The 16,043-nt window shown below is 44.1% G+C and overlaps 1 protein-coding gene across 5 annotated transcripts in view; it reads left to right on the top strand.

Moving 5' to 3' along the window:
* Positions 1-16,043, top strand: part of COL4A6 (collagen type IV alpha 6 chain) — a 172,621-nt gene that overhangs the window by 95,977 nt on the left and 60,601 nt on the right. For all 5 annotated transcript variants that reach the window (XM_083484949.1, XM_083484946.1, XM_083484948.1 and 2 more), the window contains exons 5-6: positions 8,686-8,820; positions 11,498-11,542. In XM_083484949.1, the coding sequence (XP_083341075.1) occupies positions 8,686-8,820; positions 11,498-11,542 (180 nt within the window). The remainder of the gene's footprint in view (positions 1-8,685; positions 8,821-11,497; positions 11,543-16,043) is intronic.

Genomic DNA, 16,043 nt, shown 5'->3' with positions numbered 1-16,043 from the left:
GGGCAGCTCAGAAGGGCCCTTGCACAGTGTGCCTGTGTGCAACAGTAGAGGCCCAGCTGGAAATCTTAAAGCTTGCTGCTGGTACATGGGAGAAAGATTGAATAAAAGGAAATACTAATTGGCCCCATCCCGTATTTTGACCAATCGCAGCTAGGACTGGCTAGGAGTTAGGTGGAGTCAGCTTCTGTTTTGACTTGAAATGTTCATTTTGGGCTTCTCTGAATTACATAAAGGCAAGAAACAGGCGAGGGGGAGCCAACCTGCAATGGCGCCCACCTGAGAGGTGCCAGAACTGTGCTCTAGCATGCTGCAGCTGAAAGAAGGACTGGCTCAAGCTATAAGGTTTCATCAGGCTGTGAGACAGATGAGACTTCCACCACCGAAGAGGGCCTCTCCACCGGCTTTGCTGGAAGGCCAGTGCTTTTGACTGCTCTTAAAAAAAAGAAAATGTCCATTGTTTCTGTTCACTGCAGGATCCCTGAAACATTAGTGCCTCGGCTTGCTTTTCTCATTCTCCTTCCCTGTCTCTTTTCCTTTAGTGTGGTGTGTCTTAGGTTGTAAGCCTGAGGGCAGGCTCTGTCTTATCACTGATATTTGTAAGCTGCTTTGGGAGCCATTTTTTAGCTGAAGAACTGGATGAAAACCATTAACAAAAATCATTCATATACAATAAATTTAATATAATGTAATAATTAATATAATAATAATAGAGTTTGTTTTTGCTTAGGACAGTAAAATAGCTGTGATAGCGAATCCCATGGTTTGACTGTGTGCTGGGAAGCACTTTCTTTTGCTGGTCCTACATCCCTCACCATTGAGCTTCATTGGACAACCCTCAAGTATTGTGAGTGAAGGGGGCAGGGGGGCTCTTCCCCATTCTCCACCTCACACAATTGTGGCTGTTATTTGTCCCCAAATAACAATACTGTAAGCATTTTTACTACTGTGCATACTACTCTTTCTCAGCCTAACCTATCTTGCAGTGTTGATTTGAGAATAAACTCAGATAATCCCCCCATGGTTGCCATTTGAGCTTCTTAGAAGAAGAGCCAAATATAAATGTGGTAAACAGAAGAGTCCTCAATGGAAGCTGCTCATTACTTAGAATTATAGCCTTAGCTGTACAGTGGTACCTTGGTTCTCGAATTTAATCCATTCTGGGAGACCATTCGACTTCCAAAATGGTTCAAAAACCAAGATGGAGCTTCCATTTGGCTGCAGGAACTTCCTGCACTCAAGTGGAAGCCACGTCGGACATTCGGCTTCCGAAAAACATTCGCAAACTGGAACACTCACTTCCGGGTTTGCGGTGTTTGGGAGACAATTTGTTTGGGAGCCAAGCCATTCAAAAACCAAGGTACCGTAGGGGGTCAACTTGTCCTCCAAAAATTTGAATTTATTTAAAGATAACTATGAAAAATGTTGGTCAGAAGTTTAAAAAGACCTAGAAATTTGGTCAAGATTGAAACTTTCCTTGTTAGGCCGAATTGCAGCTATAAAGATGAACGTTTTGCCAAAAATGTTGTTTTTGTTTCAAACCTTACAGATCGTGGACAGAGTGGAATGTTTTGGAAAGTGGCAGAAGGATATTTCAAAGTTTGTGTGGCAGGGCAAAAAGCCCCGAATAAAGTTTAAAATACTAACTGATGCAAAAGAAAGAGGGGGGTTTGCCCTGCCGGACTTAAGGTTATACTATGAAGCTGCAGCCTTCTGCTGGATGAAAGATTGGATTTTGTTAGAGAACACTGATGTCCTAGATCTGGAAGGTTTTAATAATTCGTTAGGATGGCATGCGTTTTTGTGGTATGACAAGGTAAAAACAGACAAAATGTTTAAAAACCATATTGTCAGGAAAGCAATATTTATGGTCTGGACAAAGTATAAAGACTTACTTGAAAGTAAGACTCCGAGGTGGCTATCACCAGTGGAGGCCAAGGCTCGGAAAAAACCCAATATGGAGGCCGGCTGGCCAAAATATTGGGAAATAATAGAAAATGTTGGAGATAATTGGAGGTTGCAGAGCTATGAAAAATTAAAGGATAAGGTGCAAGATTGGTTTCATTATGCCCAAATTAATGAGGTCTTTAAGTTGGATAAAAAAACAGGATTCCAGGTGGAAAAATCGAAACTTGAGACAGAGTTGTTAGAACCAAAGACCAAGGTATTATCGAGAATGTATAACTTGCTGCTTAAATGGAATACTCAGGATGAGACAGTTAAATCAGCCATGATAAAGTGGGCTCAGGACATTGGGCACAACATTATGTTTGAAGACTGGGAAAGGTTATGGACCACCGGTATGAAATTTACGGCATGTAATGCCCTGAAAGAAAACATTATGAAAATGATATACAGGTGGTACATGACCCCAGTCAAGCTTGCCAAGATATACCACCTGTCTGATAATAAATGTTGGAAGTGTAAGGAGGCTGAAGGGACATTCTTTCACCTTTGGTGGACTTGTCCAAAAGTGAAGGCCTTCTGGGAAATGATCTACAATGAGTTAAAGAAGGTGTTTAAGTACACCTTTCCTAAGAAACCGGAGGCCTTCCTCTTGGGCATTGTGGGCCAAAAGGTGTTAAAGAAGGATAGAACGTTTTTTATGTATGCAACCACAGCAGCAAGAATTCTTATTGCCAAATACTGGAAGACTCAAGATTTGCCCACACTGGAAGAGTGGCAAACGCAATTGATTGACTACATGGAGTTGGCCGAGATGACTGCCAGGATTCGAGATTTGGGAGAAGAAGCAATGGAGGAGGACTGGAAGAAATTTAAGGACTATTTGCAAAAACTTTATAAGTTATATGAATTATAGGATTTCGCATGATTTGGAAGGTTAGCCCCAGCAATGAGAGTGGAATATATATGAAAGTAGACAATATTAATGAAGGAACCAATGTTTAAATGTTTAAAAAGGATAACATATGTGTTTATAGAGTAAATGGATAATAAGTAATTTAAACTTAAAATGCAATTGAAAGTACAAAAGAAACACATGAAACAAGGTTATAATTTGCTGACAAATTTATTATTAAGATTGCATTGTGCGGGAGATGTGGGGAAGTTCGATGGAGGATTGAAACAAGCTTTGGAAATAATCTGTCTTTTTTCTTTTCTTTTCTTGTTCTTTTTGTTTTTCTATGCTGTTTATCTGTATCTGGAAAAAATGTAATAAAAAAAACAAAAAAAACAAAAACAAAAACCAAGGTACCGTATTTTTCGCCCCATAGGACGCACCGCCCCATAGGACGCACCTAATTTTTTTTGGGGGGGGGGAATAAAGAAAAAAAAATTTCCCTCCCCAGGCACGGGGCAGGCGTGGGGGAAGCCCGAGCTTCCCCCGACCCCAGCCCCCAGAACAGCCTGCTATCTGCAAGCCTAGGGAGCCGCGCCGGTCTCCCCAGGCTTGCGGAGAGGTGCGCAAAGCCCGGGGGCGCTCTTCAGCGCGCACCAGGCTTCGGAATGCAGGCAGCTCTGCGCTACCCTCCGGAGCCCCGCGTGGCTTCGCGCCAGGATCCAGAGGGTGGCGCAGAGCTGCAGGAATCCCTGGAGTGCAGGCAGCTCCACGCCACCCTCCGGAGCCCCGCGCGGCTTTGCGCCGGGATCCGGAGGGTGGCGCAGAGCTGCAGGAATCCCTGGAGCGCAGGCAGCTCTGCGCCACCCTCCAGAGCCCCGCGCGGCTTTGCGCCGGGATCCAGAGGGTGGCGCAGAGCTGCAGGAAGCCCGGGAAAGCCTGCATTCGCCCCATAGGACGCACACACATTCCCCTTCATTTTTGGAGGGGGAAAAGTGCGTCCTATAGGGCGAAAAATACGGTACCACTGTACTAGATTCAGACTGAGTCTCCCATCTACACCATACGTTTAAAAACAGTTTCATACCACTTTCAACAGCCATGGCTTCCCCCAAAGTTGTAAAGCATAGTTATGAAGCTCCTGTTGCCCTCACAGGGTAAGATTTTTCAGACCTCTCTGGGAAGAAGCATTGATTGAAATAGTAGTTTTGAGAGGAATAGAGGTTGTCGAACACCTCTTAGTAACCTTGACAAGCTACAGTTCCCAGGATTCCATGGGGGGAGCCATGACTCCTCAAAGTGGTAGGATACTGCTTTAAATGTATAGTGCATATGGGGCCTCAGTTAAGGAAGCAAATTTTGCCATGTGCTTAGCTGACATTTTAGGGGTTCCTGATATAATAAATGTAAACAATGTGCAAATGAAAAATGCAGAAGGGCTGCATGTTGTCCATGGTTTAACCAGTTTCTTTCTATTCTACTGTGGAAAATGTTGTTGCCAGCCATCTTCAAAAGGATTTAAATGAAATTCATAAGAATTAGATTATCATGGTTTAATCACATTACGAGGGAGATTAGCAACATTTCGCTGGGTCTTTGTGCCGCTGGAGCCACCCCAGGATACTGGGCTAAATCTTCAGGCAGTATTAAGACCTCTCTTGTAGTGTGCAAAGTAAAACAGAGGTTTCAGTCATTTTTTCTCTTTCTTGGGATTAGAACACAGGACCTACACTTAATCCCTCCATTGTAGAACTCTTGAAACTAATGGTAATCAGATTTGGATACGACCTTCACAATCATTCCTCAGTGTTGCATTATTATATACAAACGTAAGAAAGCCTCTTTAGGATGAGATCAAAGACCCATCCAGCCCAACATCCCGCAGGGTGATCTGAGTCCCCATCAGCAGTACAAAATGAAAGCAGTATCATATCACTTTAAAAAGTCATGGCTTACCCCAAAGCATCCTGAGAACTGCATTTTGCTAAGGGTGCTGAGAGTTCGTTAGCATGCCCTTCAGAGAGTTACAATTCCCAGAATTCCCTGGGAAAGGGGGTTGACGGTTACATTACTCTCAGAAATGCATCCTTTGGTGACTCCCACTCCTGCTCTGAATCAGAGGCCTCAGGAGGAAGCATGATGATAAGGGGAGAGGGTTTGGCAAAGTCTGAGGGGAGGGGCTGGGTGAAAGAGGGGTGGCAAGCAGAGAGTTCGGCTTCTACTAACTACACATTTTCACAACTTGCCCCCACTGCCCTCTTCTCCCTCTTTAGTATATCTCTTTCTCTCTCTCTCCTTCTCTGTCTCTATATGGTTATTTTCATTAATAATACATAAAGAAGCAAAAAAAGTCATATCAGAAGCATCAACAACAAAAATGATTTTGAGCTTACTGGTATCTATTGTTGCAAAAAACAGGGAGAGTTAGGGCTCATCCACACTTCCACTAGTCAGCAATAAACAGCAGGTAATTAAGCAGGCAATTCAGCAGTAAACAGCAGTAAAGGGGGGGGCAGGGCAAATGAAAAACATCATATACCTATGCCTAGAAAGCACTGAACAAGCAGAAGTGTGGATGAGCCCTGAGAGAAAGGGTTTTGCAGAAATTTATAGGCAATAAATTTGTTAAGGTGCAAGCTTTTTCTTTGGCCCTTCATCATACGTGTTAAGTGTGCAAGTGTGCATTAATTAGCTTGTGTCACCAGTAAGGTTGTCTTGCTAATTGGTCACTGTAACTATTTTGCTTTCATGTTAAGCATCACCATCAAAGCTTTTTTGTGTGTGTGCGTTTCATTATCCTGTGAACCCTGGTCTCTCATCCATGCATTTTTACTGCATATGCTTGCCAATCCAGAATTACACATGATGCATCTGATGAAGTGGACTATGGTCCACAAAAGCTTATGGCATAATGAATTCATTAATCTTTAAAGTGCTACAAAAGTCTTGGTTGGTTTATTAACAAGAGCAGAGGGCTCTTTTGCTTATACGCAACCAAAGTTATCAAACTTATTCAAAATAAAGGAAAAGAAGCATTTCACTCTATTACTCTAATCCAGTTTAAAACATTTCCAGTCTCCTTAGAAATTATTAACACTCTGCGCTCCTTATCATAACCACATAACTCCTGTGAGTTTATGAAGTACAGCTGGACCCCACACTTCAATATACCATTCTCTTAGCCTTGGAATTTCCAGGATTTAGTATGCACACTCCTGGCACAATGTTCTTTGAGTGATGCGTTGCAAAGGGGCAAGATCCTCTGCTGTGACCCACAGAAGACAAGGCACATCAGTCTTCTAGCTGGGCCGCACTACATACATTTCATGCTGAAAAATCAGAGGTAACTTGTGTTTAGGTACCGTATATGTTTCAGATCCAGTTGTATCAGTTGCAGTCCAGTTGCTTGGTAATTGAAAGCTGCAACTGATAAAAGCTGCAGAAGTTAGAATAGCAGAATCATAGAATTGTTGAGTTAGAAAGGATCCCAAGGGTCATCTCTTCCAACCCTGTGCAATGTAGGAGTCTCAACTTAATCATGTAACAACTGCCATCATCATCCCTGTCCATTGACAAGGACTAGGCGTAATATTCCAGCCACTACACCACAATGACTTTTTCTCTTCTTGGGGTTGAGAGCCATCTCTGTGTTCTCCCTTGTTGCGTGTCGAGGTCCCCAGGGCCACCCCAATAACTCACACATCACACCAATATTTTTGTTTAAGGTTTTTGGCATAATTTTGGCCACAACTTTATTAAAATACAAACATGTGAGTGGTTGCTTAGGCATTGGTTGCACCTAGCTGCCCCCACCGTGGGGGACAGTCTGACATTCCACACGCCTGCGAAAGTCAGAAAAGGGGAATACACTTGGGGGTAGCGACAGAGCAGGGAACCTGCCCTCAGCCCACCCCAAATGCAGCCAGGAGCTCTTGCAGTGGCCCAAGCCCCCTTGACAGGGTGGACAAGAAATAGTTAGCCCCCAATTCCTTTAACGGAATCCCTTGCAGCAGCAGCATTAGAGGGGCAGGCACAGCCAGTCCATGCCCCTCAACCAAACAAACCATAAACCAATGCCTAACCGCAACCTTACAAGTTGTGACGATTTGCTACGCAGTAGGCAAAAACCAAATGGCCCCAGCCAATCAGCCAGATGGACAAAATTCCTACCCCAAGAGCAGACGACCCCATAACAGGCATAGCAAGGTCAAGCGAACAACTCTAATTCTAGGGGGGGGGGGCAATCCGATGCACGGACGAAAAGAGGAAGCCCTAGCCTTGTGCAAGGAGTTTTAGCATTCCTGGCTGTCAATCAACGAATGGCAACATTAACTTCTTCCCAACGACAAGGGAAGCCCAATCGCATCAGTGGCCAACGGTCATTTGGCCCGCCCCACAACTTTGGAGTGTCCTGGTGGCCCCCATCGCAACACGTGCTCTCCATGAAGGAGAACACGCTTTCTGAAATGATCTTCTAGGATGTGGGACAGGACCTTTTTGATTGTGACACCTACACTTTGGAATAACTTACCTAATGTAACTTTCCTTGTTAGCTCTTGAGCATTTTAGCAAACAGATGAAACCCTTTTTGTTGTAATAAGTGGTTTTTATATAATCTGCATTTCTTTTAGTAGGGCGACTTCCTGCTCTTCGGGGTTTAATGTGTAGGGTTTTGTCTCTGAACTGTCCTCTGGCTTTATTTAAAATTGTGTTTTTTGCATTTAAATTGCTCCAACACTTGAAGTTTATAGCAGAAATGCAATTCAGGGATTAGCTTTTTAGTAACAACAACAACAACAACAACAACAACAACAACAACAACAACAACAACATGATAATTCTTTTTTTAAATTTTGTGATGCAGTTTAAAAAACCACACATAACATGAACTAACTTTGGTACCATCTGGCCTTTCCATAAGTCCCCCCCCCCCCCGCCCGTTAAGACAACTCTTGTGGCCTGCCATTTCCACAAACCAAACTAGCAAGGCCTTTCATGTCTACTTTGGAAACAACTTTGAGTACATCCTGCATTATTCATATAGCTGTTGTTTCTTCCCCAGCTGTTAAAGGGCTTTGAGCTTACCACAATTTTCACATACACAAATACACATACATATTTGCAAACAATAGCAAGTGAGTTACACAAATGTGACCTCTTGTGAAATGGAACGTTAGTCGTGTTTTTTTTTTTAAAAGGTTTGTTTCAGCTAGTTACTTTTGCTTTTTTGGGGGGGGGGAGGGAGAAGAAGCCCAGGGACCCAAATCTGGAATGTGCTCCTGATATGGATCGGGGGGCCTACACCAACTTCCTGCTAAAAATCCACCCCAATATTTTTTTTTACACCAGAGGTGCTGTTTGCAGTAAACAGCATCTTTGTGACCAAAGAAAAGTCAAGCAAGATTTTTCTGGCAGGAATCCTTTGGGTGCAGATGAACAAGCAGGTTGCAATGGTGTAAAAGAGTAATTGGTCCCCCTGACAGCTTGTGGACCCTCAGGAGATTCCCATTCATGCTGACACTTGATGTTGCCCCTTAACTACCTTTGTTTAACTTATACCCATTAGATCTTATCCTTCCCTCAAGAGCAGCAGCAGGGACCATGCCTTTGTCCTTTTCTGCATGTCAGCCCTTCAGATAGCTGAAGAGTGCTTCATGTCGACACTTGCACCCCATCATCTCTTCTCAAGGCTAAACAGATCCACTTCTCTTAACCATACCCCTTATCATCTCTGTTTCCCTCCTCTGGTACCCAGAACCGAACATTGCGTTCCAGATGAGTTGTACTCCTCCTTCAGTCGTTTCCTGTTGGATGCTTTTGGGGGGTGCTTTTTGGCAAGGCATGTGCTTGTTTGCAAACTCTTAAGGATTTCCTCCCCTTCCTCCTAGGGTCAACCAGGACCAATTGGGAACCAAGGACGGATGGGTGTTCCTGGGTTTACTGGGCCAGAAGGCTTGAGGGGGTCAAAGGGAGAGAGAGGGAGCACAGGTGCCCCAGGTACAGCTGGACTGAAGGGAGATAAGGTAAGTTTATCCATTCCTCTGAGCTTTCTGTATCCTTAAAGATAGCCCTGTTTTTACTTACTTACTGTTAGAATGGCAAAGTGTTGTCTTGTTCACGCCCTGTAGAAGTATGGGGTACTGTCAGGGAACTGACATCGGAGCTAGAGGCGGAGGGAAGGCTCTCAAATGATGCTGGAGAAGGGCCCAGCAGGGAGAGAGGCAGCTCCGCAGATGGGGAAGCAAATCAGCGCAACACCAGGGATATAGAGGGGCTGATGGGGGAATCGGTGAGAGGGCTCCAGGACTCTTCACCGGACACCAGCGGGGAGAGCACGGGTCCTCCGCTACCCACGCCCACCCTGCGCAGAAGACTTCCGCGCAGAGAGAGTAGGAGGAGACTGGGTGTCAAACAACTTTTATGTTGGAAAAGATTTAAGAAACGCCCACTGACGGATTCTGCTAGCGACTGAGGCAGCCACGAAGTGAAGGGCTGCCCAGACTGAAAGGTTTAGCAAGGCAACAAAGCCTGGAGAGGCGGCAACTTACGCACGAGCAACCCATACACATTACAGGTACACATAGAGCAGCATCAAAATCACTGAAGATCACAATTACCTAGCACATAATACAAATTTGGCTATTTCATATGGCTTCATTATGAATTGGGCACCATAATCCCCAAAAAGTTCTTTTTGGCTTAGATTAAAACTTGAGCCATGAACACCTGTTCCTGTCATCACCACCATTTAGTGCTTTATATCCTGCAGTGGTTAAGTGTCAGGGACCCTTGCAAAGGTAATTACTAAAGATCCAGGTATCCTGGAGAAATCACAGTTCCCATAGCCCACAACACTTGGGACAATGTCACTGCAGCATATTGGAAACCAGTGAGAGGGAGATTTTGCAGAAATCCAGGAGGCAAGACAACTTTTCTACTGCTGCTTCTAGAAGGAACATGTGGTGAAAGGGTACTGAAGCTCATGCTTTTAGGAGGTAGGCATTGTCTTTGGACTCCCAGTGATGTTATTGGGAGTGTTCCAGGTCCAAATTTTGAAACTGGTCTCAGAATATGTTTATTAGACCTGTGCAAGTTTGTATATATGTGGTGGAGCCAGCTAATTCTAGTTTTGTCTCCATCCTCCTTACTGCTGAATTTGACAAAGGCAGCAAAGGAGGACATTGACAGGCAGTGCTGCTCCCTAGGCTGGTTGTAAGTTAGCTGGATGAGGGCAGAGTGTAGTTGGTGGGGCAATGGTCCATTTGCCCTGAATACTAGCCTCCACTGTTTTAAAAAAGAAGAAGAGCAGAGGATATTCAGAGATCATTCTGCAAAATGACTCCCCATCCCCTTGGGAGGTGATGGAAAAGAAAGTTCTCAGGGGGGTAGACCTCTTCTGAGAAATTTTGGCTCAGTTCTAGCCAAGTGACTATTCCCCAGCCTCCCATTTGCTTATGGAAATACTTTTAAAATATGGCCAAGAGAGCAATTTGGCAAACAGCTCTGTGGAGTAATATCATTTAATCAGAAAGAATGGAGGGCAAGGCACAGAAGCCAAGAAGAGGCAAAGCTCACAAACTGGTGCTTGAAGGAGAATTTAATTGGCCGCTCACTGTGTTTGGACAAAGTGTGCTGGTTCTAATCCTTTGTATACCAAAACTCTGAAATGGCACCTTTTGATTCAAGAGAATCTACCCGAAGAAAGACATTTTGTTGAAATGTGTTAGGCAGAGTATTTGTACCAATAAATTCTCCTTCAGCCATCAGTCTGAAGTTTCTATTTTTGAATTCCTTCTTTCACTACAGCAGGGCTAGGGAACCTTTTGCAGTATGTTGGCTTCATAAGGAACCTCTCAGGGAGCACATCACAGTGGGTCTTGCCCAGCCAGATCATGGTGGCTGGGGACCCTGGTGCGGTTTCCTAAATAGGGTCCGATTCCCCCCCCCCAGACACACACAAAAAAAGGGATGCACCAGAAAATACTTTTTGAGATGTCTTAAATTGACTGTAAGGGACGCTGGTCGCGCTGTGGGTTAAACCACAGAGCCTAGGACTTACCAATCAGAAGGTTGGCGGTTCAAATCCCCGTGACAGGGTGAGCTCCCATTGCTTGGACCCAGCTCCTGCCAACCTAGCAGTTCGAAAGCACGTTAAAGTGCAAGTAGATAAATAGGTACTGCTCCGGCGAGAAGGTAAACGGCATTTCCGTGTGCTGCTCTGGTTCGCCAGAAGCAGCTTAGTCATGCTGGCCACATGACCCGGAAGCTGTACGCCGGCTCCCTCGGTCAATAAAGCGAGATGAGCTCCACAACCCCAGAGTTGGCCACGACTGGACCTAATGGTCTGGGGTCCCTTTACCATTACCTTAAATTGACTGTAATCATTAAGCTTTCATTGACTACAAAAAACTTAAGAAAGAATATTGACAAGCTGGAATGTGTTCAGAGGAGGGCAGCTAAGATGATCAGGGTTCTTTCTAGTTTAAAACAGTTTTTTTTGTTTTTTGTTTTTTTGTTTTTCAAAAGGAGGTAGGTCCTAAAATATACATTTCAGGTGTTTAAGAAAAGGGTAAATAGATAAATAGATCAGTTGATCACCTGTGACTAGTCCATCTTTATTCTAAACTACCATAAATTGCTAACAGAGCTCAGATCTATGGATCAGATGAAACATCAACTGCCTCTTTTTAATCCTTTCAGGGCCCAATGGGAGTCCCCGGATTTCCAGGAATATCAGGAGTTCCTGTAAGTCTCTCTGTGTTTTAAAAAATTAAGTATAAAGTTTTGAAATAATGCTGCTGTTTGTATTGTTTTGCTTTTCCCATGCCCCTAGAAAATGCATAGTCATTTATCTGAGCTAAAAAGCAGGCTGCATCTCATCATATTTCCCGTAAACTGTGTATAGGCAAGTCACTGTTGTATAATTCAGGTAAGTAATATAATAAGCACACAGGATTAATAAATGCAATCATTACTGTTAAACATCAATAAACCATAAGCCGAACGAATCTGCCTCCCAGTTCCACCTTTCTTATATTTCACATGGAGAAACTGGCTAGTACCAATTTACTTTTTTGTTAATGCCGTGAACACGGACAGTTCTCAATGCTTGAAAAAATGTGGTACGGTTTCCAGTGCAGTCCCATTCCAATCTGTGTGAGGACTGGCTGTGATTGCTACAGAACACTTATGGGACTGGTCTTTAAGGGAACTGGAAAGCCTTTGCACAGTGGGAGTCCTTGCAGGAGGGAAAGGGCCACCAAAGGTCGTGTAGGAAATGTTGACCGCCAGGTAAGTTTCTGTCTTTCCGTGTTGATGCAGCTGGGCCGATGAAATCTCTTGGCAGCAGCCGCTGCAGCCGCCTGTGTTTATGAACTGTTAACCACAGATGTACGGGAGAAGCAGCCCTCTAAAAATCCCCCACCCTGCAGCATGTGTTTAGTTTTTCCCATGGAACAAGGTTCAGGAGTTTGGAAAGCGAGATGCAAGGTTTATACCATTTCAGCTGAATATACAAGGCTTGCTAAATGGAAACAACACAGTGAAATAGTGCATGGAATGGCTTCTATCAGTTCTGTTTAAAAGTGTTTGGGGGCAGGGGAAGAACCTCAGGCTATTTTAAAGGCAAGATCTGGAACTCACCAGAGGGCCCCCCCCCTCCAGCTCTCATAATATACAGAGCTGCTTATTAAATTGGGCTAGCGTTCATCCTTGAGTGAATGTATTCCCCCCCTTTTTTTCAATGTTTATTCAGTTCCTCTGGAAAAGTTTAGAAGGCAGGCCATTCCCAGGCACTGTGTTAGAAAAAGGTGTCACTGTGTCATCCGTAACACCCTCTATTGTAATCTCTTTAATCTGAATTGATAGAGCAGGATCATTTGGTATAGTGGTTTGTATCCAATGTAGTGGTTTGTATCCACACTTGCTTTTGCCCTGCAGCTTTGATGTTAGTCTTAAACTTTTATACTTGTAAGTTTTTTTATGTGTATAATTGTAAGTCACATTATTTTTGTAAGCATACATTTAACAGCAGCAGCAAGAGGGAAGAGGCCATGCCATTTCAGGGAGGGAATCCACTTTTGAACACAACAATGCTTTAAATTTTGTTTATCATTTCTCAACTGCATTAGTCTGTGATTTTCTTCAGCTGAAATCTGGCATTGTGTAGTTCATTCTACCAGCTCATTCTGCTGCTCTGCAGCTATTTAGTGCCCAAATGAGCAGACTTAATGCAAAGCATGAATTGACCTATAGCAATGACAGGTAAAATTTGAGCTCATCATCTCTGTAAGCTCCATCTCAAAACAAGAAAGCTACTCCAGGATGTTAATAATATTGTAGAAGCTGGAGATAATGTAGCCCACAAACAGTTTGTAGTATTATCTAGTTATCTACTTGTGGGTAGGAGCTGCTGGTCTTTATTTGCGAACACGTATAATTATCATTTCCACTGAATGAGCTTGTCCCTAGAGATATCTGCAGCCTTCTGGCTATAAATCTAAATACATAAAGATATGTATAAAGAATTGCACGTGTTTGCTTTGAATAGTCACAGTTCAATGTTTATATTTTATTACTGTATGGTGTGTTGACACAAGATACTTTACTCCTAAACTGCATATGAGAGATTACAATAGCAGACTCCACTGTTTTTAAAGGGAGTAGCTTTTAAACAGAGAGGAAGCTGGGCAAGGGATGTACCAAGAACTGCAAATCAAGAGTTTCCACCAGTGTGGGCTAATTTTCCCAATAATCCTTTAGCGGGACCTTTGCCAACTCCTAATTTCATTTCATTTCATTTTATTGTTGTTGCTGCCAGCACAGTTTGAACTGCTGCAGTTTATACATTAAATGCATTAGCCAGACAATACCTTCTGGAGAGTGTGAAACAAAGAAAATATCTTTTAAAACCCACACAGCTACTTGGGGGGCATTTCACACAGAGCCCCGCCATACATCTCTGCGATGATAGAGATTGGGAGAAAGCTCCTCCCAGTTTGAAAAGCAGCCCACCCACAAATCAGCACAGTATAGTTGGAACTGGCTTATTTGTATACAGGTTGTATCTCAAATAGCACCATGCTAAAGTCACCTAGTGGTGTGCTTGTTCTGCCAGCGGAACCTTGTTCTGCAAGATCTAAGCAGGTTGCCAGTAACTTTGTATTGTTTTATTTATTTATTTCATAAAATTTATATGCTGCTTAGGGACGCGGGTAGCGCTGTGGGTTAAACCACAGAGCCTAGGACTTGCCGATCAGATGGTCGGTGGTTCGAATCCCTGCGACGGGGTGAGCTCCCGTTGCTCGGTCCCTGCTCCTGCCAACCTAGCCGTTCGAAAGCACGTCAAAGTGCAAGTAGATCAATAGGTACCGCTCTGGAGGGAAGGTAAACGGCGTTTCCGTGCGCTGCTCTGGTTCGCCAGAAGCGGCTTAGTCATGCTGGCCACATGACCCAGAAGCTGTACGCCGGGCTCCCTCAGCCAATAAAGCGATATGAGCTCCACAACCCCAGAGACGGCCACGACTGGACCTAATGGTCAGCGGTCCCTTTACCTTTTTATATGCTGCTTGATTGTCCGGGGGCAGAGAGGGGGCGGACCTCTGAAAGTGGTTTACAAAGAAACAATGAAATTATCAATAAAAACAGTTGAAATCAGCTTAAATAGTTCAAACAGTTTAGAACGTTCTAAGATAAACTAGAAACAGGTTATAACATGTCAATGTTCGACATATCCAGGGATGCTTACCTGAACAGAAATGTTCTTTGCAGGTTCTGAAAAGAGTTCAGTGAAGGTGCCTGGCTGGTGTCAGTAAGCAGGGAGTTCCACAGTGAAATATCTATTTCTTGCAGAAGCATTGGAATCTTTTGTTGTGCAATGTTAGAACTCACCTTCACACCGGCAGAGAACATTGGCTATATCCTCTATTCAGTCCCCTCCTCTGACAGTGGGCTCCCTTAGGTTTACCTGGCAGTAGTAGGCAGCAACAGCACTCAAGGTACATTTGTGGGAGTTGGAGTCCGACAACATATTTGGGACCACAGGCTCCCCACCACTGCTTTGCAAAACCAGCCTATCTCTGACGTGACCAGCATAGTGCCCACTAGTGGTTCTTGGACTCCCATCGGCCCTGGCCAGCCCCAGGGTTGATGGGAGTTGTAGTCCAAAAACATCTAGAGGGTTGGCTACCTCTGGGATGTGGTATACTTTGTTTATCAGTGATATCTGTCAGACAAGTGGTAATGCTATGCAAAAACCTTGAATAAGCTCTGCCTCTCAGTTCTTGAGAGTTTGATATGGTGGTTTTGGTTCATACAATACTGAGAGAGTAACCCAGATTAGACCCTTTAGGATTACGTGCGCTTTACAGTGAGGATCCAGAGGTGCTCATTTTCTTAAAGCTGCAGCTGCTGCCATCTAGCGTCACAATTCTCTTCAGAGCAAGAATAGCCCTTAGGAAAGAGCACAGAGATAAACCCATCAGTCCTTCTTTTCCGTGTTCGAATGTTGTCTTAGGGTGCCCCCAAACTGGCAGAATTTTGCAGGAGGGATTAAAGGAGCATGCAGAGACATTTAGGTGCATACAATTAAAAGTGGATTAAAATGCTCTGTCAACCAAGTGCAACAAATCCACTTTTAAAAAGGAGTGGAGTACAGCAGTCTTGCAGCTTGCACACATTTAACTTGCACGACCACAGCTTTACATGCTTGGTGACAGGCCAGCGGACACAGAACAAATTAAACACACACAGAGTGGAAAGAGCTTTTCAAGCTCTTCACCTTGCTTACCAAGCTCTGGGAAGGTCCCATAAGGGCTTTAGAGGCCTCTGCAAAATCTCCTGGGGCCATCTGAGATCTGCCAAAGGCCTCCAGAGCCCGAGAAATACCTTCCCAGAGCCCAACAAATCAGGAAGAGAGCTTGAAAAGCTCTTTCCACACTGGGCTTTCCTGCCACAGAAAGAGCTTTTATGTTCCTCACCTTGCATGAGGCATGGCTACTTTGAAAAGGTATGGATGGTCACGTGAGGGAAGCTCTGGGGTTGTCCTGACTGTACATGATTTTGCCTTTACATGCTTACCCTTCCCAATCTACTCTCAAGTGAAGCTTAATAATTTCACAAAATGTACATTTTCTATAAAAAACAAAACAGGTGATTGGATATCCTCACATATTCGATGTTGCGCCTTAAAGTGGGCACCTGGGGAGGAGACTTTTCAGCTTTCAGTGGCACTGGAACTGTGAGTCAA

The sequence above is a fragment of the Podarcis liolepis genome, assembly GCF_965112155.1.
Source record: "Podarcis liolepis genome assembly, chromosome: Z".
NCBI classification, from domain to species: domain Eukaryota; kingdom Metazoa; phylum Chordata; class Lepidosauria; order Squamata; family Lacertidae; genus Podarcis; species Podarcis liolepis.
Note: the sequence above shows the minus strand (reverse complement) of the source record. Positions and strands in the feature narration are given on the sequence as shown.